Source organism: Pelophylax lessonae (assembly GCF_965119305.1).
Source record: "Pelophylax lessonae genome assembly, chromosome: 2".
In the NCBI taxonomy this organism is placed as follows: Eukaryota; Metazoa; Chordata; class Amphibia; order Anura; family Ranidae; genus Pelophylax; species Pelophylax lessonae.
The window spans coordinates 161,302,230-161,325,307 of record NC_138769.1 but is presented as its reverse complement, the minus strand read 5'-3'; the positions used below and the strand labels follow the sequence as shown (position 1 = coordinate 161,325,307).

General features: G+C 41.7%; 1 protein-coding gene across 2 annotated transcripts in view; it reads left to right on the top strand.

The window, feature by feature from the left end:
- Positions 1–23,078, top strand: part of STX1A (syntaxin 1A) — a 235,330-nt gene that overhangs the window by 171,546 nt on the left and 40,706 nt on the right. For both annotated transcript variants that reach the window (XM_082246026.1, XM_082246027.1), the window contains exon 4: positions 20,652–20,726. In XM_082246026.1, coding sequence (XP_082102152.1) covers positions 20,652–20,726 — 75 coding nt within the window. The remainder of the gene's footprint in view (positions 1–20,651; positions 20,727–23,078) is intronic.

The following is a 23,078-nucleotide window of genomic DNA, read 5'->3' as shown; positions in this document are numbered from 1 at the left end:
CTTACCATCAGTGCCTGACAGACAGCCTACCCCCAATTTATAAACAAGGGCATAACCCATTACTGGAACTTTAGCTGCTGGCAAGGTCAAAAACCACCATGAAAGCTGTGACAGACCAACCATAAAACTGGGTGGGGGTTGCGCAGCTCTTCGCCGCAATTCTTCTTAAAAGACCCAGAATTCTCTGGGAAAGGTCCTCTTAAATAGAAAGTAAACCCATTCATTTAACACTTTGAAAAAAACAGTTACATTTCCGGCACGTGCCCGAAATGTAACACTCCCATTATTTGTGCTCTCAACCAAACTGTCAAACCATCCAATGGCTAGTATCATAACTGATCACATATGCAGCATCATGGCAGTTGAAGATTAAACAGAGGCCAAGATGGCAGCTTCCTTGCTAGAAAACGATAGGAGGGTTTACTTCCACCTTAACTGAGCTCAGGCCCAGCCCCATACCCAAGGCTCCGTCCAATCCTTTTTTTCCATGTAGCCTCCTGCTTAATCAAAACTCCTGGCCATGCCCCCATAAGTCAAGGCTCTCTTTCAGGGGTCAATAGGCCTTAATTCTCTTCCTGTGCGTGCACCTGTTGTATGGGTGCAGTTCCATCTGCTATAGCCGCGGGGAGCTGCTGTCCATTAGAAGTGATTGTGGGCAGTGCAGAGGGAGTAGGTCCACCCCTTTTGACATGTCCTGTTGTGGACCAACAAAATAAACAAGCTGATTTACCGTGCATCTGTTTGTCATCTTGTATTATAGCAGAAGCATGCATTCTGAGGTTAACAACGCTGCTGTTACATAGGGAGCCACTGGGGTGGCGCTGTCACCCTCAAACAGGTAATGGAGAGGTTAGGTTTTCCAGGAGGATCAATACTTTCTTTTTTTTTTTTTAAACTTCTCTTTAGGATTAAGTAAGTTTGAAGAAGGGGAAGTTAGGAGAGATTTAAAAAAGAACTTAATATGGAATAAGTGCAAGGAAAAGGAACCGTGAAAGCCATTTATTAAGGGAACCGTGAAAGCCATTTATAAAGATGGTTTAGGTACACTTTAAAGGAGATTGCCATCCAATGTTTCTGAATCTAAGAGAACTTAGTGGAAGAAATAAGAATGTATTTCTTGTGATTGAATTGAATCAATATGAGTATTGTTATGATCCACTTATTTATAGATGACGTAAAAAGGGATCTTTTTGCCCACTGGTAGGAGATAATTGCAATACTTTACGGCACAAAACTGAAGAACTTGGCACAGAAGCGCAGCCAAAAATCACTAGTCACTTTTCAGGAGACATGGGCAGGTGGTACCTAGTGGTAGTATAGTTTTTCTTGTTGATCTGAGCAGGAGCAGCATAGCCTCTGCCTAGGCTTTTTTATTTCTAAATTTACTCAACTTCCCCCAACCAACAGGTAGATATCACTTCTGGTCAGACTAAATGCCAAACTCTAGCCATAACTTTTTTTATCATATTTGTATTGTTGTCTGTGTTCTTGTTTCTACATCACTGCCTGTTGTTCCTTCCTGGAAAGATTTCCTTTTAAATTCACCGTTATAGCTATGAGAAAAAAAAGTGAAGGGTAATCTACTACAGCTTCTATGAATAAGAGTTGTGCAAACTGTTGGTACTATATAAATCCTGTATTATAATAATAATAATAATAATAATAATGATTTAAAAAAAACATGACTTATGAATGGGGGAAAAAAGGTGGATGATTGAATGGTCCTCCCCCCTCCATTCATAGATAATGTTTCACTTATAGAAGCTGTAGTACAGTTTCTATGTATGGAGCTATTGGGTGGAAAGGGCAGGTATAGCCGAGACACTTGATGAGAGCCTTTGACAGCTGCCACAGTTCTAGCAGCCTCTGCCACACTGCAAAATGATTGGAATAGAAGAACGTTTAACCTAACTGTAACATAAATGTAAGAGTAGGGTAGTTGTGCCTTAGCGAGATATGAAGTGATCTGTAGAAATAGTATAATTGTAGATGTAGTGTCATTTTGGGTTATTAAGGATACAGTATACACATATGTCCTTTTATTAGCATTTGAAAAGGACAGGACCAGTCTCTAGGATAGAGGTGACACCTAGATGCCAATAAAAGTCTCCCATACAAGTAAACAAAAATTGTCACCTTCCTGAAGCCTCAAAGAAAACTGCTAGTCATCTTGGCTACGAGGATCCGCAGGGGACGATGAGAGGCTCCGAACCATCTGCAAGCTTTGATTGGTATCATCAGATCTAAGGAATGTATTTTATCTCTCATAAAGTTAAGATATTAGTGGCAGAGAGATGAAAATAATTCCTTCTGATGTTTCACGTGTTGGGCTACAAGTACATGTAAATCTGTGTCTGTAGCGTGCGTGGAATCCTAGAGAAACGCACAAAACCGCTATATGGCGTCTAATTGCGGCAGGCAAGCAGTGTTTGGTACTGTCACGATCAGACCGATACGCTGGTGTCAGAATTTCTACCCCTGACTCAGTGGTCAGCGCCGTTCTTGGGCAATTCTACTCTGGTCAGTTCAGAACACAAAGCATCCTGTGGGCTGAGATGAGGACACCCCCCTGGGGTTGATTGGCCAAGGGCTAAAGTCCTGCCCACATCCATATTCCAATAAATTGGGGAACCTGAGATATGGACATGGTTCTTCCATGAAGCTAGTTCTAAACTGGGGAGTCCCCACACGGTTTCCGGTATGCTTCTACCAAGGGATAAGCTTTGGTAAAGTTTATTTCTGTTTTTATTCCTTTTTATTTTCATAGCAAATTGCCAATTGTGTGTCTTTTTGTATTTTTTGTAACTCCTTTTTCTTGTGTTTATTTCTTATGCACTGCCCACTTTTGGGATATTAAATTATAAAATGAATAAGTGACTTCTGTGTACTAAGCTAGGACTCATATCTCTAGAGAGATTGTTGCATTTTAGTGCCTAATTGCTTGGTATAAGCTACGTGCCAATCTATATGCAATTGCACTGAGTGTTGGCAGATTGCATGCAGATTGTAAACCAGACGGAGATCTGTGTGTTTGTGGTGGCCCAGCAGACCAGTCTGCGGACAAACTGTTGGGTGGTGGCAGGCTATCGTTTGTGGTGTGTGGGTGTGTGGACAGTGGGAAGAGTGATTAACACCGGGGTTCTAGCTTGTAGGATAGCTGGAGGAATCCTAGTAGTGTGTGATAATTGCTAGACTGCTCCCCAACCCTTATAGTGCACCAGATTGTATGTAAGATTTGTATCTGCCTGTGTGTGGTCGGCCAGCTGGATTGGAGTGGAGTCTCCCTCTAGTGGTGACCAAAGGCAGTGCGGGCTGTGAAAGTGTCACAGCCAGTCTTATTACTCAGTAGGAGTTTCCCTTATTCCCTTATACTCCCCAGTCATGAAACCACGTCTCGGTTAGCTAGTCGCTGTGGGCGTGGCCAATCGTGACACTAACAAAGATGGCTTTAGAACAAGGGATACATCCTACTGACTGCAGTGTTGCCCCCTCCAACCCCGGCAGTAGGTCCTCTGGTTTTCCAGATGTTGCCAGTTTTCCGAGTTGAATGAGGGCCAACATCATTTAACCAGCTTCCAACATCATGCAACCAGCTGGGTCCATGGCAGCCCAGGCTGTCTGGAATGATTTCTTGGCTTGGGCTCAGAACACTAGTACACTGAAAAGTGCTCACACCTTTTTACATGAATGCTATTCAGTGTAGGAGTAAAGACCCCCCACTGGCACTGGAGGAGAAGAGATTGTCACCAGACTGGCAAAAGGAGCTTTGAAAAAAAGGTGTGTGTGTGTGTGTGTGTGTGTGTGTGTGTGTGTGTATGAATGTAAGGGATAATAAACAGAAATACCCCTGCGCATACACAAATATACATATATACTGTATATTAATGTGCTGCACTCTTTGGAGACCATAAACTAGAGCCCTGCACGGGACTGTTTTATTAAACCCGCACCTGCCCGCACCCACTGAATGTATGACCAGGACTGCCCGCACCTGAAATGTTTGTGTTCCACTCCCGCCCGCACCCGCAATGTTTGTGTCCACTCCTGCCCACACCCGCAATGTTTGTATCCACTCCTGCGGTTTTGCCCTATACTCGCCGTATAAGACTACCCCCTCTTCTGAGGCAACACCATTTCATAACATCAGTGGAGCCATCACATCCCTATTAAATATTTTAGCCCGCTGGATGTGCCCTAATATGTACTGTAGCTTCTGCTACATACAGAACTTCTGTATTATTAATAGTTTAGCCCGTTGGATGTGTATACAGTAAGCTTTGGCTACTTACAGAACGTCCCTGTGCTGTAATACTCTATGTACTACGCTGAGCCAATCACGGCAAGCTTTGTATTCTATTATTGCATACAAAGCCTGCTCGGATTGGCTGGGTCAGAGAGGCGGGCGTATACGTTCCTCCAAATAGAAGTTAGATTCCCTCCAGTATCTCAGCCAGGATCATAACTTTGTCCTTGATTTCTGATATATTTAGCAAGCTGAATGATTGCAAATTCCTATAATATTTATTAAAAAACAGAGTTTCAGTCTGGTCTATAGATCTTTGTTTGATTAGTCATGTTCTAGAACTGCTGTTAACAGCTCTAGCTCAAAATTTTAAATAAAAGTCTCTTCCATGATTTGTCCTTCCACGTCACAATTGGTTTTTCTCCCTTTCCCTTTGGAGCTTCATTCATTAATTTAACCATCAATTTTTCACTACTGATATTTCTTCGCAAGTCCCCACCAAGTACATAATCTCTCCCTTTCTCATACAGCTCTTTCATTATATGTTTCAAAGCTTTCTCTCTATATCTCCAAGTCTTTTTTGATGGAAGCTAGGCGACTGTCAGTTTCATTGCCACTGTAGTGTTCGCAGATAATTATGCTTTTATAGTAATAAATTACTATGTGACTCAGAGGCTGAGTGACAGAACGTCATTGGTGCAAGTAGGTGAAGTATATTCTAGCTACTAAGCATGAGGTAGACTAGAAATGTGAACTGGCTGTACATGAAAGCATCTGTTTGTAAATGACCAGTTTCTGGGAAAACCATTTTCTACCATAAATTAATTTCTACGGCCTTCAGAGATTGTGTATTGATACATAAAAACAGGATGGCGGCTTCTTCTTTACCTAAACCTTCTCTACCTGTTCGAAGTGAAACTCCTTCCCTAAAAGAGGTAAACCAAGAAAACTTTGATGAAGACCTGGAGGCAGTGTTAGAGGCCATAGAAGATTTCTCACCTCCAGCCTCCCCATACACCTGATACAAGTAAACCTGCCAATGTAGATATGCTCCCTTCTGCTGTGCATAAAAGCCTCAGTATATTCGCACTTGATTCTTCTCAGTCTTGTCAGGGTGCTCTGGGTACTGAGAGACCTAAAAGTACTAAGACATTTCCCATTTATGAACAAATAGAATGGGCAATTTATGATAATTGAGTTTCTTCTGAAAAAGTTTTCACCCCTGTTAGAATCATTGTTGGGCTATATCCAGTGGAAAAAGAATTCACATAGTTTTAAACAAACATTTTACTGAAGATGTTCCTACATTCAAGATTCTGCAGACAGAAATATAGAGATGCTTTTAAAGGTTCTCTTTACTCTTGTAGGTCCAGCCATGAAACCAGCTATTGCTGCAATATCTGTTTGTCAAACCACAGCTAATTGGACTAGGGCGATGAACACTTAACGGAATCCTATGTTTCAGAGTTAAACTCTGGTAGAACACATATAAACACTTTAAATCAAGTGTATGCAGCACTACTACTTAATGAATTTGTGTACTCAGTATGTGCATAATACCCAATAAAGTGCTTAACGTTAATAATTTGTTACCTGTCCAGTGCTAGTATTTGTAAACAAATAACTTGGTTCATGTCATAAAGTGCTCAGCATCCATGAATCAATTCATATGTAGAAATCAAATATTAATTCATATATGTGAAGTGCCCTGTGCCTGTAAACAAATTATTATCAGTTCTACCTAAACGCAAAAAAATCCATAAGCATATAAAGTCTATTGTGCTTTAAAGTGCTCAGTGCTGCAGATTTCATAACAAATCAGTGATCTGTGTGAAGACACTGGGTCTCTTAAACCAATCAACCAAAATCTGCTCATGGACAATAGATTTACAGACTGCCCTGGACCATCTCTTGTCCTAGGTGAGTCGTTGTTCCCATATCTTTGGAGGACAGATTCAAAGGATTCTGTTCAAACCTGTTCATGGTACCAAAACCTAACAGGAGTATTTGTCCTGTCATGGAACTTAAATCCTTTTGTGTTTACAAACCTCACATGTAATCTGCAAGGTCAGTTATTGCAAAGGGAAAAGTTGGCATCAGTAGAAATTTAAGATGCCTACCTCCATATTCCCATTAACCAATCTCATCAGCACTTTTTGCAGTTAGCAGAAAGACACACACACTCCCAATGTGTTGCACAGTCGTTTAGTCTTTCCCCTGTACCATGAGTATTCACAATGGTGCCCGACACTCACCTCTCTTAAGAGCTCAAGGAATCCAGTTTACGGTAGCTAAACAAACTTCTTCTGAAGAACTCATCACCTTTAGAACTGTCTGCAATTGTCTAATGGACTATCCAGATTCTTCAGGCTTCTGTGGGGCAGCCAACTTCCAAAAATCTACCCTCCAGCCTTTTTGCTTTATCTGGAATACCTAGCCCAGATCAGGACATGGCCCAGGCAAAAATTTTCCTTCCAGCAAACAAGGTTTTCTCCTTTAAAGAGGTTGTATGTCCCCCCCCCCCCCCCTGTACTGTTTGTACCTATAGGTAAGTCTATAACAAGGCTTACCTATAGGTATTGTAAATATCCCCTAAACTTACACAGTTTAGGAGATTTTTACATTGCAGGCAACCAATGAAGTCATCGGCGCATGTGCTCTGAAGGAACGCCCCCCATGCCGTTTCTTCAGAGGTGGCTCTGAGGAAGAGGCGTAGGCCTCGAAACACATCAGCCGTCATCCTAATAGGACAATGGACTTTCGTATGGACTACTTTTGACACTCAAGTTTCTGAGTCCGATATGATTGATTTCATCTGTGTTTGTGAGTAGCCATTTTTTATGTTACAACAATAAAACCATTATTGAGGATAATGCGCTAGGTCGGTGCGCCCTTTTTGTGTTTTATGTTTGCAGTACTGTTGGACTGCCCCAGTCCTTTAGGGCAGCAAATGCAATAGCCATCTGAGACGCCTTTTGCAAAGTCTTGTGGGAAGAGCAGTCGGGGAGCCTCATTTTCTGAGCGCAGGAGAAAGGTGTGTCTTTCACCTTATTTTGTTTGGAGCGTTTCTTCAGAGTCCTGGGCCATGACCGGCGGCTCCCATAGCACAGCCGGGGTCCACAGACCCGAAAGGAAAACAGGCGAAGATGGATGCGGCCTCCAGCGGGGGGACGACGTGGTCTTTGTTTGCAGGTAAGTGTCACATAATGTGCTAGTATGAGTTGCATACTAGCACATTATGCATTTTCTTTGCAGGTAACCAAAAAGATAAAAAAATGTATTTCCTCTTTAAGGTCTCATGCTCTGACCCGATGATCCAAGAAATCTCCCTCTGTGAGATTCTCCATTAGAGGCCTGAGCCTCATGGTTGCTTCAGTTGAGGCTGTTTCCTTAGCTCAGTTCCACCCAAGGCCCCTCCAACACAACATTCTGCTGGCATAGAACTTACGCATTTCATCTCTCGACTTCTTTATGCTTCTCTCCATTCAACAAAGGAAATCCCTTGCTTGGTGGATTGCCAATTCAGCCTTGAAATTGGGAAAGTCTAACCTCATTGAGATGCCATCCTTAAAGGCTGGGGGAGGGGGGTGGTATATTATAATCCCTCACAGTTCAGGGAACCTGGTCACCCAATTGAGGGGGGGCAGGATTTAAGTAGCCTTGAAGAAAATAAGTCAGATCATCCCCTTGGCAGAAAAGCACTGATTGGCAATCTTTGCTGTTCACATACCAGAAGTGGACATTGGAAGGTGAACTTAGTCATTACTGCCATGACCAAGGAGAATGATCTCCTATGTCAGTAATAGGGGGACTCCAGATGTGGGCATCCTAGCCTCCAGGTTCAACAACCAGTTACCCCTGTTTCTGACCAGGATCAAGGATCCTCTAGCACTGACAAAGGATTCTATGGTAATTCCATGTACTATTAAGGTTAATATATTCTTCCTCAACTGCTTTGCAAAGTAGAAAAAGAGAAGAAATTTGTGATTCTCCTTGCACTGACCTTGCTCAAAAGAACTTGGTACAAAGACATACCCTGACTTCTAGGGGACAACCCCTTGCCTCTCCTTAACAGTCCAGGCCTGCTGTCTGAAGGCTCCCTGTACCATCCTGCTTCTCAGTCACTGCCTTTACCAGCATGACTGCTGAAACCCAAGTCTTGAAGACAGGGTACATCTGAAAAGGTCATTCCCACATTATTCAAGTCAAAAAAATAATACTCCGTACTTCACATTCTGGGTTTCCTGCACTCCAGACTTGCCCAAAATCTTGGCTCGTGGTATTCTTATGGAACGGGTTCAGCCTTATCAATCCTATTTCAAAAACCTTTTTTCAAGTTTTCTCATGGATCAGCCCCACATTACAGCAATCTGGTTCTCTCTGCCCTGCAGAAACCACCCCTTGAACCCATAAAGGAACTTCCCTTGGAACATTTCTCCAAAAAGTGCTCTTCTTGGTGGGTATCACACCTTTCAGATGTGTTTCGGAGTTAGCAGCCCTCTTTTGTAAGCAGCCTTTACTAATTTTTATGCAACAATAAAAGGTCTTACTTCCTAAACCCTCCTTTCTCCCTAAGGTGGTATCAGCCTTCCACCTTAATGAAAACATTGTCCTTCCTTCCTTGTACCCTTCTTCTAAGAATCCTAAGTAAATTGCCCTTCATTGTCTGCACGTAGTCAAAGCAGTCAGTTTATCTGAAAGCCACACACTCTATCCGAAAGACTGATTCTTTTGTCCTGCCAACAGGATCTTGAAAAGGACACTATGCTTCAAAGTCTACTATTGCCAGGAGGATAAGACAACTCATTGTAAGAACTTTATACTCTGAAGGTATATGACCCCACCAGTACCCTTGTGTGTTTACTCCACTAGATCAGTGGGTGTTTCCTGAGTATTCTGATATCAAGCGTCTGTGACTTAGTTTTTGTCCTCAGTTCATACATTTTACAAGGTGGATGTTTAGGTCTGTGCAGCTTTCGGCTACAAGATTCTTTCAGTATCAATATTTGACCTTTTCTTTTTCACCAGGCCCATTGGCACTGTTCTGTTTGCCTTGTTGTTGCCCACACTTCTGATTCATTGCTTGGGGACATTCCAGGGTCTGTGAAAATCAATCTTGTGTTCTTTACATTTTGATTAAGATAAAAGGAATTTTGACTCCCCTGTAAATTCCATATCCTGTTCCTGTGTTACTTGCTCAAAAATGTCTCCCGAAGTGGGGTAGGGATATATGGTTATGACGAAAGTGGGCATGTCCTGAAGGTTTGCCAGTGTCCAGTAACCTGAAGGTAGCAGCCTATAACCCAGGATCTTTCAATATCAAACCTGTGCCCTGTACTCCAATACTCCAAGATATTGAATTGACAAAAATGTTGTTTTTTTTAATATACAGTTTATTGAGCAACATGTACAACAAAGTTGATTCAGCCTACCTGACAGGCCCCTCCCCCGGTGTCTCCACATAGACATTAACACCACCCAGTTTTTCCTTCTACATCCACCCCTATGCTTGATGTCACCTCATACACCACAGAGGGCTGCTGTAAGCACAGAGGCTGGGAGCAACCCTAGTTTTCTCTGTGCACACAGCCAAGAGGTCACTGCCTGGTGTCTGGACTCCAGGCCTACAGCTCCTGTAGGCCTGGAAATAGGAAACCAAAATAGGAAACAAATACACCACAGTGCTGAGGTATCCGTAGGACATACATATGAAGTACTATCACAGCAAAAAAGGAAAACACACCCTATATAAGTACTCTAATGTCTAATAGATAAGATTATACTTGAGTTAAAAGACTTTACATATTGAATTCATTTTTGTTATGATAAATAAATAAGTGGGTATAGTGAGATAACAGACTAGAAGAGGTGTGTCAATATGATCTAATTGCCCATTCGTAACAATGGAGACCGTGATGGGAAAGATCCCATTCGCAATCCAGACCAGCTGGTCTCCTAATATAAAACCCCTAAGAGAGAGATATACGGAGAAAAAAAAGATAAAATCACCTATTCATAATAGTGGGAAACATCCCACTTAAAGTTCAGGCCCACTGGCCTTCTGGTGTTTAAACTAAATATCCAGAATACCTCTCTCTTGCACAGTAACCTAAACCTGTCACCACCCCTAGTGGATGTCTGAATTCTCTCAATGCCTTGTATAACCAGGCTGAATACATCTGTATTATGGTATTATTTGGTGTTATGATTTTTCTCTATGTCATACAGGTGGTCATGTAATCTATATTTTAATCTACGTGTGGTTCTAGCCACATATTGAACATGGCATAACTCACAAGTAATGACATAATCCAAAAATCAAGTGTTACAATTGATAAAAGAAGAGATTGTAAATTCTTTACCGGTCGCGGCTGATCGAACCAAACCTCCCTTTCTAATGTGTTGACAATATGAACATCCACTTAAGCCACATCAAAAGGTACCCTTAAACTGTAATCAATGGAGCGAGGCTTTTTAATAGTAAAGAACTCCACCAAGGGTGGGAGCTCTAAGAGACACAGTCTTAATGCAAACCCGACTAGTGACAAAGGAGGGGTACACCAAGCTGTACATTTCTGGGTGAGCTGAAATAGTGCTATCCACCCGAATGCCCAAATATGTGAATTCTTCAACCAAGCAAAGTGGTGTGTGCATATCTAAATGTGGAACCGATGGATGAAGTGGAAAAAGTACTGACTTAGCCCAGTTTGTTCAGACTCCTGAGTATCGACCAAAGGTATCAAAGAGGGCCAGCTCCACCTGAAGAGAGGACGAGGCATCGACCAAATACAGCAGGGAATCGATGGCATATAACGATAGTTTCTCCTCTATTGTGCCAACCTGTATGCCCCTCACCCCCGGATCAGCTCTGAGAAGAAGTGCCAGAGCGAAAAGTGTCGGGGACAAGGGACATCCCTGGCGGGTCCTCCTGCCCAAGGGAAACAATTTGACAAAATACCTCTTGTCCGGACCGCCCTGCGCCCCCGGATGGGTGTAGAGCAGCCTTATCCTGAACACAAACCGAGAACTAAAACCAAAGTCGAAGGCCTTCTCAGCATCCAGGGAGGCCACAACACCTGCATCCCCAGAGTCTGCCAAGGCCATATGGGTATAGAGTCTCCGTATGTTGATATCTGTGCCCCTTCGCCATCTTGAACTCTCAACTTGGCAGGAAATAACATGCTGTACTTTAGGCCTTTCTCCCTCAGTGAGCCTTTTTACTTGTACTTTATGTGAGTGTTTACTTGTCTGCCTACCTCTTTTATCTAATAAATACTGCATTTAGAGGGGCTTTTCTGTTCCTTTTCATGTTGTTTACAGAGCTGACTTCACTTCTGAGAAGAGCTTTTTGCCCTTAGTGTACAAATTTCTAATGAGCAGCAATGCACCGACAGGTGCTATTCACCTATTTATGGACTCTTTCAATTTTATGGACCTATTGGACTAATGTTTGTTTTTTTCTTAACATCTGCCTTTTATATATTATCCTGTGCGTAAGCATTTTACTCCTTTTTTTCTAGAGAAGGAGGAGGAGGTCTCGTGGAGGAGGAGGTCTAGTGCTAGAATGATTGCTCTCCCTATAATGTGTGATTTGAACACTGTACATTTTCGGGCATGACTTGCGTGTGCATTTTCTTTGGCGCGCGAGTACCTTGGGATGGGGCACTTTAAAAAAAAAAAAAAAAAATTCTTATTTGTTTTTATGTTTACACTGTCCCTATAAAAAATTTCCTGATCACTTTTATATCTGTCAGTAATAGGCAGTGACAGGCACTCTTTATGGAGAGATCTGATATACCCCCTCCTCTGCACTTCAAAATGTTCAAAATGCCAAAATCTGCGTTTTTGAATACTCTGCATTTTAAAACTGGCACTGTTGACTGCCGAGTAAACTAAAGGTTACTACATCAGATTCCAGCTTTGTTCAGGCCTCCGGCCAGACGGTGGATGTGCTGGCTGCTCTCTGGGGTCTCCCGGTGGAATGGGAGACCCGGGCAGAGAGGTGTGGGGGGGGGCGGGGACATCCCCTCCTGCTGCTCTTAATAACAGGCTGTAATAAGCATAACTGCTTGGCCGCGTCAGTTGTTATTACAAAAAAGCCGAACATTGGCTCTAAAAGACGGTATCGGGGGGGGGGGGATGCCTCATTGCAACTATGCAAAGTGATGTACAAGTTCGTGATTTTGCTGGAAGTGATTAATCAGCTGTTGCACTTGTAGTGTTCTAATGAGGTAAACACAAGGTCTGCATCCCTTTAGGAGTGATTAACTCTTTGGGAGTATCTCAGCAAAAATAAAATGTTTGTGTTTCAGAGGATGCCTAAAGTCTGACTTTTTGCAGACTTCTTGGAAAATCAGTGAGCCAATCACAGGAACAAATTACATTTCTGCGGGCGTTCCATACTTCAGTGGTGTATGGAAGCCTCCAGGTTGCCATATTGCTTTCAATTGTACAGAAAATTACAGCACTGCAGATTGAAAAAGGTAATTACAATTTCAATTACAATATGGCTTGTGTAGTAAATAAATTTGCTATTTTTTTTAATGAAAGTGGAGTTGTCCTTTAAGGTTGCCGGGCAGCATATAGTTTTACACACAGGTTGCCCTATCTCCCAACAACAGAAATATATATCTGTGGGTGGAGCAACATATGTGAATACCATAGAGTGTCATTTTAAAAATGAAGCATTGCCAAACATTTTTTTAGCCATATTTTTTTATGGGTCACAGGAGTTTATTCACTAATGTCCTCCTGTTTTCCAGAATCAGCTCATAGGGGGCTTTTGCAGGCCATCAGCTGATGGGGTAGAGCTACACCAAGTTTGGGAAGGATCCCAACAATAATGTTGGGATCCACTGGACTGCCTGATTGACAGCTGACTCCACCTTTTAGGGTATCGCTAAAAACCGGAGCCCGCCCATGGCCATCCCCTAGCCCAGTGGTCCTCAACCCTGGCCTACAGGGCCCACTAACAGGCCAGATTTTCAAGATAACTGAAATACATCCCAGGTGATATCATTTGCTGCTCAGTGATTGCAGTACTCTAGTCTGCATCTCCCCAAGGTAATACCTAAAATCTGGCCTGTTAGTGGGCCCTGTAGGCCAGGGTTGAGGACCACTGCCCTAGCACAGTCTAGCATTCTATTGAGCATCGGGAAAGCAGTGCAGAAAACACACTGTTTCAGGAGCTGACTGTTCAGTGGTCATGAGAATGCTCAACTCTCGGTATTAGAGCCTGCGTGGGACAGCTGCCCGGTGTCGCAGGGATGTTGAAGCATGAAGTGTTTTTTTTTTTTTGTTACTCCAAATTTAAAGTATAACTAAAGGCAAAACTTTTGTTTTAGTGTTGGATAAAATGGAGAGGTATTTTAATTGTCAGTTTTTATTGTGGTCTGTGTCCCAATTAGGGTGATTCACCCTCTACGCTTGTCCTGTTTACTATTAGCATTGAAAGTAAAAGAAAATCCCAAATTTTGTGTTGTCCCTAGAAAAGTAATAGAGGAAAAATGGAGACACAAGTTCTGGTGACCTGTGGGTCCCCAAGCAATTCCCTTAATTTGCCTTAAATCTCTGCAATGGGACGTAAAAAAAAAAAAGAAAACTCTTCCTTTGCTCTATCTAAAATGAAAAAGGTTTTGCCTATAGTTCTACTTTAGGTGACAGCTGGGGCATCTCTTCAAAGATGGCGGTGCCCAGCCCCAGTTTAAGGCCTTTAAAATGTCTAGACGAGGGAGGCTGATATAGGTTAATAACATTTATAAAACACATTAAATGCACATATAATTTTATCTTGAAATGAATGGTCTGGCGACAGGGTCACTTTAAAGGTATAGCAGTACATCATTAGCCCAGACATCGCATTTGCGAGGCAGCTGAAGTCTTCCAGTGTTTTTCTACGCTTAATCCAAAAAAGAAACAACTGCAGCTGCTCAGATTGGCCACTTTCACACGGGCTTTTCGATCAGGTTCGCCTGTCAGTTTTTCAGACAGACCTGATCAGACGCTCCATGCACCCATATTGAGCGGTAGATGTCAGCGATGACATGTTCGCTGACACCTGATGTTATCCGATCTGATCCTGTCCAGGAAATCCAGACAGATGGAAACCCTATTTTCCATCCATCTGGAGGATCGGATAGGATCAGATGAAAACGGACAGGCAGTAGAAGAGATCTGACAGGTCTGTCTCTGCACAGTGAGCGGAGATGGACCTGTCATCTGCCTGCTCAGCGGGGATTGGTGGATCGATCCCCGCTGAGCAAAACGCAGTCCGCCAGGCGGAAAGCCTGTGTGAAAGGACCCATTAGTTCAAAACCAGCAAAAAATGTGAAAGCTAAGCTAACCAGCAAAATAGGACAATGCATCTATATATATAATATATATATATATATATATATATATATATACAGTATGTGTGTGTGTGTGATTGTATCCCGTGGGGTTGTAGCAGTGAGAACCCCTCACATCGTTCCCAGTCTCCTGCCAGCATTGTGTTGCCATTAGTAGGAGGTCTCACTGTCATCATATAAGATCATCCATTTGTTTTTTCATCATGAAGAAGTCAGCTGGAGTGTGCCAACGTAGCAGAGGGAATTGATCAGACAACTAAGCTGGTGAGATAAAGCCACCTGAGTCCACAAGAGCTAAAAATAGCCAGCGTGTGATTCCACCCATATTGGAAATATCCTTTTATTGTCTGCTCATTTATGAATTGTGTTCTGCTGATATTTGCCTTGCTTTAAATAGTCCTATGGACAGAGTGATCCCTTTGTTTTGTGGCCATCTCTTTCCAATGCAGTGACAACTTGCTCAGTAGAGTGCAGCGTGAATAAAATTACCTTCATTGGAACATAATGGAACATCATTTCTTAAAATACATGATTCATACATCTTCACAAAGACTGCTACCATGGCTGAGCTATAATTTCCTAAATAGCATTTTTCTTTCTGCTTTTCAGCCTAGTATTAAATCATTACTGTGTAACAATTGTGTGTGGGTTATGGGTACTGTCAGAAAAGTACCGTATATTCGTTGGCCATATTTATATAACATGAAGAAAAATTGAATGGTTATAAAACTCTTTCTTGGACAGAGGTAATTGATAACTAAATGCTCAGACCAAATTTAGCAGCCCTAAAGTGGTACTTGACTTTCAGAAGGTTTACCCCCCTTCCTGACAAGGGCATTTTTTTGCGATACGGCACTGCATTGCTTTAACTGACAATTGCGCGGTCATGCGACACTGTACTCAAATAAAATTGATGTCCTTTTTTCCCACAACTAGAGCTTCCTTTTAGTGGTATTTTATCACCACTGGGGTTTTGATTTCTTTGCGCTATAAACACAGAATGACCGACAATTTTGGAAAAAAAAAACAATATTTTTTATTTTTCTGCTCTAAAACATACCCAATAAAAAAAAAGTAAAAAAATGTAAATTCTTCATCAATTTAGGCAAATATGTATTCTGCTACATATTTTTCGTAAAAAAAACCCCATAAGCAAATATTGATTGGTTTACGCAAAAGTTACAACGTCTACAAACTATGGGATATATATATATATATATATATATATATATATATATATATATATATATATATATTACTAGTGGCGGTGATCAGCGTCATATAGCGGGATTGCAAAATGGTGGCAGACAAATCTGACACCCAACTGACACTTTTGACAGTTTTTTGGGGACCAGTGACACAAATACAGTGATCAGTGCTAAAAACATGCACTGTCACTGTAATAATGACACTGGCAGAGTTAACTGGGGCAATAAAAGGGTTAAATGTGTGCCTAGGGAGTTCTTACAGTGGGGAAGGTGCTTTTACTACTTGAAGACATGGATTGGTGTTCCTGCTTCTGTACTCACAGAATGACAATCTACCCTGTTTACAGACAACATCCATTTTTGGAACAGATCAAATCCCTATTTTTTTTTTTGTTTAATGGATTGGACGAAAAAACGGATGTAAACAGACAAACGGTCCGTTTTTGCATGAAAAATGGCTCTGGGACTCAACTGATATAAAAACAGATGAAAAACCAATGACAAACTGATAAAAAACGGTAAACTTCATCAGTTTTTCTTTGAAAAAACATGACTAAACTGCTGAAACAAACGGTCTGCATGTGTGAAAGGGGCCACAATCTGTTTTTCAAAATAAGCTCTTTTGCAGATGTATTCGTTAATGGTATGGGACAAAACATTCTAAAAAATGGCAGAGGTGCTTACAATGATCAGCTTTTATTCATGTAAAACCTTTATTACAAATGGAAAAAACAGTTTGCTGTAACTGCTTATGAAATGTGAGCTGAAGTTTAGGATTACATACACATTACCAGTATATTAATTATTTGTTAAACTAAATAATTTTTACATTGTTTTCAGGGACATCATTTTGATACAATAGATGCTCAGATTTCTTATCATAGGCTGAAAAAATGTGATTTTTTTTTTTTTAATCATTTTTTTAACCACTTAAGCCCCAGAAGATTTTACCCTCTTCCTGACCAGGGGTTTTTTTGCGTTTTTTTTACTGCGTGACGGACAATTGCGCGGTCGTGCGACGCTGTACCTAAACGAATTTCACTTCCTTTTTTTCCCACAAACAGAGCTTTCTTTGGTGGTATTTGATCACCTGTGCGATTTTTTGATCATGCGCTATAAACAAAAAAAGAGCGTAATTTTTGCAAAAATAACAATATTTTTCACTTTTTTTTATATGAAATTCCCCCCCAAAAAAATGTAAAAATCAAAATTTTTTAACATTTTCGGCCAAATTGTTTTACGCTACATATGTTTGGTAAAAAAAATCGCAAAAAGCGTATTTTGATTGGTTTGCGCAAAAGTTATCGCGTTTACTAACAAAGGGAAAGATTTTTGTCATTTTTGGTGGGTTTTTTTTTTAACGAGTAATGGAGGCGATCTGCGATTTTTTTTTTGCGGTACTGCGACATTGCGGCGGACAGATCGGACCCTTGACTGACATTTTTGACACTTTTGGGGGTACCAGTGACATTACTGCAGTAATCGGTGCTATATATATGCACTGTTACTGCAAAAATTACACTGGCAGGGAAGGGGTTAACTGTATTGGACAGGGAGGGGTTAAGTGTGTCCTAGGGGCGTGATTCTAACTGTAGGGGGACATGTCTCCTAGTGTAAAAACAGAGATCAACGGTTCCACATAGTAGAACCGTCTGATCTTCATTTTTACACAGGGGAGAATGACAGGCGGCTTGTTTACATAAGCCGCTCTGTCTTTCTCCCACTGTACCGGCGATCGTAGTGTGACCGGCGGACATCGGGTCCGCCGGTCACACGCCCGCACTCCTCTGTGAACGAGCCGAGGCGGGCGCGCGCCTCAACGGGCACGCGCTCGCCCGCTATTGGCTCTAAAAGGAGTGACAGGCGAGCGACGTAGACCTAGTCACTCTGCCTGGCCGGGGCTGACTGCCGCAGTAAATATACTGTGAGCAGTCGGCAACCGGTTAACAAGTTTTATTGTTTTCAAGAAAAGTGCACAGAGAAAGAAACCCACAACTGTCACTGACATCTGTTTACAAACAAAGCCATGTGATTACCACATGTGATGTCACAGGATTTGGAAACACGCAGATTGGTTCTACATCCTAGTCCTAGTAGAGACTAGTTGCACTAATCTACAGATAACAGGGAGGATTCAGTGAAATATGATATCTAAAGGGTTCAGGAAGATGTCTCAAAGGCAAAAGCATTTGAATTGGGGTTAATAGGGTCACCTAAATCTTGGCCCCACCAGCTGACCATATTTATCCCACCCTCCTTCCCCCATTGCTTTGTTCAGCCACGGGGGGTAAAAATATTAAATAAGTGGTATTTCAGCTTACACCTAACTAGCTTTAAAACTGTCACGTCCTCCCTTCTAACATCTATGCTAACTAACCTGTATAAGAAAAATGCATATACCTACCTATTGACTCTAGTTCAATCACGTGATCTAGATCCCCTGTGTCAGCCAGGGTGGCTGCATAAGAGAGGAGGCAGCTCTGACAACGTATAGGCCATGGGAATCTATAGGTTACATAGTTATCCCAGTTGAAAAAAGACATAGGTGATGTCATCACTCAAGGCTTTACTAGCTTCTGTTGGAGCGCTCTCTCCTCTCCCCTGCAGCTGCCCCTAGCTGACACAGGGAATCACATGACCAGTCCAGAGCAGCCTGAAAATCAATATAATTCTTTGTTACATAGGTAATTGGCATAAATGTTAGGGGGGTTGGGCTAGTTTTGCCCCCCGTTTACATTGGGCCGATTTGACACGCGATTTAACATGTCAAATGCATGGCAAATCTGGCCCCATTGCCGGCAGTGGCACTGTCCGAATCGGTGCGATGCCGACTGTGCAGTGCCGCACCGATTCCCAAAGTAGTTCCTGCACTACTTTTGACGACTTCGGGGGCAATTTCAATAGGCATCTGTGCATGAACCCGCACAGATGTCTCTCAAATCGCCCCTGAAGTCAGACTGAAATACCCGTTTGAAATCGTACGAGTTCATAAGAACTCGTTCGATTTCAAACCCGCATTCAGTGTGAACCTAGGCATAAGGTGAATTGGGTATATGTTGGAATTCCCTGTATAAATTCTAGATCGCCTGTAGAAAGCCCCTATACAGGTCTGTTTGTGTTGGGCACAGTGTGGGAATAGGAAAACTGTTCCTGTGCTGCTAGAAGTGCTCTCTGTAGCATTTCTATTTTACAAAATTGCAGTCACCTGAATGTCTGTGCATTTCCAAAATTGCTTACATAGTACATTAACAGACTATGGCAGCATTTTTTTTTTCCTACTTGGCAATAAAGTGTACATTTTTTACTATTTTTCAGTCTAATGAAAAAAAGCTTTCATGGCTTGTGCACACAACTATTCATGTCAAAGGTATTTTTTTCCATTTGAACCCAGTGAAACCCAAATACATGCATTCAAATGCAAAATGCAGCATTTGATGAGAAAAGGTTGCTTATAATCTACTTTGTCTGCAATCAAAACACACCACAATAGGTCATGCTGCCTTCAAACAAACACAACTCAAAGCAGCCTCTAAACTAAAGCTGGGGTAAACATGGGCCGAAAGTCTGGAGACATTTGCCAGTTAATAAAAAAAAAAAAAAAAAAAACCTCCGACATTCGGATTTCAGAGTAACAGCGTTTTTACAGCTGAAAACATCCTCTTCAAACCCGCTACTTCTGGGGGGTTTTCCCAGCCAGAAAACACCCCTGACAAAAAAAGGCTGATAAAAACCGATGTATGCATGGACACATAGGATAAAATGCTGGGGAGTTTACTGGCCTCAGAAAAATACGCCTTAAGCCAAAAACAGCAGCTGTAAAAACGTCCAGTGTGCAGGAGGCCTAACAAGTAGAAAGAGTGCTGGGCTTTCTTTTTAGAAAGCCCTGCATGCTTTGCAAAGTTGTTTATGTAAGTAAATATTTGTTTTGTTTTGATATATTTGTTTTTGATTTTGGAATACTGATTGTATACACTTTTTTTAGTGCCTGTATGCATTTGTATAATTTTTGTATATCATTCTATTTTTGCTTTGTTATATATATATATATATATATATATATATACATATATGGTTAAATCTCTGGACAAATACCCCCAGAAGAAGACCTTCGGTTGAAACACGTAGGGTTTTGGAGTCCATATATTATGCAATATATCAAGAGATTGATCAAATTTCATGTGATTGTATGTATTTTTTTTACCTTTGCATTAATATGCTGATTCTATGATGCTTTACAGCAGATAGATCTTTTATTTTATATCAATAAAAAATTACTAACTTTTTTACGTATATATTGTTGCATTAGTAGTTGCCAATACATTTTTCTGGTATCGCAACATCCCTTCCCCGACCATTTATCCCCTTTGGGATTGTTCTTCCTGTTTAATCCTTTGGGATAGATACCACATGTTGTTTTTCCTGGAGTGGAACTAAGCATTTCTTTAATATATAAATAAATAAAGATACGTTTTTAAACTTGTAAATGATATAAGAATAAAATTGACAAAACCTGTTTTTGCTTTCTGGACGATGGAGTGACGGGATAGGGGTATATTAGGGGTTGATCTTGGGACACGTGAGGGCTCTGCCCAAATCTGAGTAAACACTGAAGTGATGACATACCTAGGAGCAATAGTTGATGACATCCTATAGTGTATTCATACAATTCTAATGTACCATACTTAATGCATATAGTAATGCTGTGTATTTGAAGTGTACACAGGTATAAAAGAGCTGCGGTGTCTGTCTCTCAGCATTCTCCACTGCCTCTTGCTGCTATTGCTTCCTGTATATAATAGGACAGCTGCTGCTTGTCATCACATGTTCTCAGCCTGCTGCTTCTCTCCACAGAAACCAAGGCAGAATTGGAAGAGTTGATGTCGGACATCAAAAAGACAGCCAACAAGGTTCGCTCCAAGCTGAAAAGTGAGTGATCGCCACTTCTCTCTCCACCTTTGTTCTCGCATATACAAGATGTACAAGTGTGAGAAGTACTGATTTCTGCAGTGTAGGCTCTCATATACTGCTGTGGTTAGGGATGAGCGAAAAAAAACCTTTCTTTATTCCTACTGTGTGAATTCTAATCAGGGCTGGCCCAAGACATTGTGCTGCCTGGGTCCAAGAATAAAATGCTGCCCCCCCCCCCCCCCACAAAAAAAATCACGCCCAACAAAAGGCCCCCACATCCATTATTTTATACAAATAAAGCCTTTAGAAAATATTATGTATACTATTATCTTCTTCCATGACTCACTACCGGACCAGTCCACCAAACACCCACTGTCTGTCCTCAGTCCTCCTGTCACTCCTGTGTCTGCAGTGCCCACCGCCCTAGAAGATCCAGCCTGCCCAGCGTGAGATGGAGTGTACTGATGTCTGAGGTCATTGCGCACACCACGATCACGGGAGGGAAGTTCCCCGGAGGATACTCTGCCTCCTCATACTTATCAGTTTGCACTACAAGCGAGGAAATGTCACCTGTAACAAGCTGCAAACTGATGACACACAAAAGTGCTGTAAAAAAAAAATCTTGGGAGCCAGTTTGCTGCCCCTCTCCAAGTGCTGCCTGGGTCCAATGGACCCAGTGGAACTCATGGTAGGGCCGGCCCTGATTCTAATACTGAAAAACATTAGGGCCGATTTACACCTATACATTGCAGGATTGCATGTGTTAGTGCAATTTGCAGCAACACACATTACGTGCATTGACACATTGAGTTGCCATCCGTTTTGAATACCACCCCAACGCACATGCATCACTGCAATATACCATATTGTGCAAAAAAAATGTATGGTGTGTCAGAACTTTTGAGATGTTTTGGTGCTCCAGAAGCTGATAGGTCGCCTTAATGCAATACACAATAACACGCAACGTAACGTGTACACGACCTTAACTCTTGTAATAAATATCCTGCAATAACTTGTTAGGTTTAAAATATCTGTCCTAGTGTTTGTTAAAACGTACATTTGCATTGCATGGATTTTGGCTGAAAGTTTGGCTTGAAATAAAGTGTATATAAAGCTAAAACATTAAGGTGTTTTTAATCCCCAGTCATGAAATATGAAATAATCATATCCCTCTATGGGGACGTGTGTACTTGTTTCAATTAGAAGCACAAAATGTCATTTCTGCCTGCTGCTTTGTTCCTCTGCTATCAGCATGGATCACATCTGAAAAATTTTCCTGACACCAAGAGAAAAAAGGTGACAGGGGAGGGGGGGTAGCGTTGCTTTGCTTCAAAATGAAAGCCTCATGTCGAGTCAGGAGGCGTTTGAAGCCTTTCAACGCCTCCCATGCAAGTCTATGGTAATGCTACGCAAACGCTCGGGCAGTTTAGGTGGGTTAAAATTAGTTTATTTTTGTCACTTTCCATTATGCAGCAGTTTTTATGCTCATCAAGCGCGCCAAAACCACGCATAGGGCGTTTATGGAGCGTTTTTACCACTTGTAAACCGCCCCATACTAAAGCTCATTGACGCCTGTCTGACGCCCATACTGACACCAAACAAATGCTATAGGAGCTTTTGTTAGGCATTGGAAATTTAATCAAGTGTGAACAAGCCCTTATACTCATATAAGTACAAAGAAAATCGGGCTTGTCATATACAATGCTCTACCTGGTGAGGAGGGTGACCCTATGGCCATACTGTGGAAAAGCTATCTCGTTTTAGGGCACAGGCCCAGTTACTCAGAGCCAAAAAGAGTAGGGAGTAAATAAATCACTTGTCATGTATTTACTTGTCATCTGAATCCCAAAGGAGATGTCCAGTCCCAGAAACACATCAGGAAGTGAGAGGAAAACACTCCAAAGTGAGGGAATTCCCCTCTTGTCACTGGAACAAATGTTCTATCCAACAGTTTCCTCTCTTTTTCTGTTCTATTGACAATTCATTACTTTCTGGTATTGGCAATGGTCACCAGGACATGTATAAAACTCTGGTTAGGCCACATCTGGAGTATTCTGTTCAGTTCTGGTGACCAATCCTCAGAAAGGATGTGCTGGAGCTGGAGAGAGTCTAGAGAAGGGCAGCTAAATTTATAAGGGGACTGCAGGACCTCAATTATGAGGAACGACTACAAGCACTAAATGTATTCACCTTGGAGAAGAGACACTTGAGAGGAGATATGATAGCGATATACAAATATCTCAACGGTGATCCCCACGTAAGTATGAAACTTTTCAGTCCAAGGGAGTGTAAGAGGATGAGGGCCACACAATGAGACTGGAAGAGAAGCGGTTTACCCTTAAAGTGGATGTAAATCCTCGCATATACCCA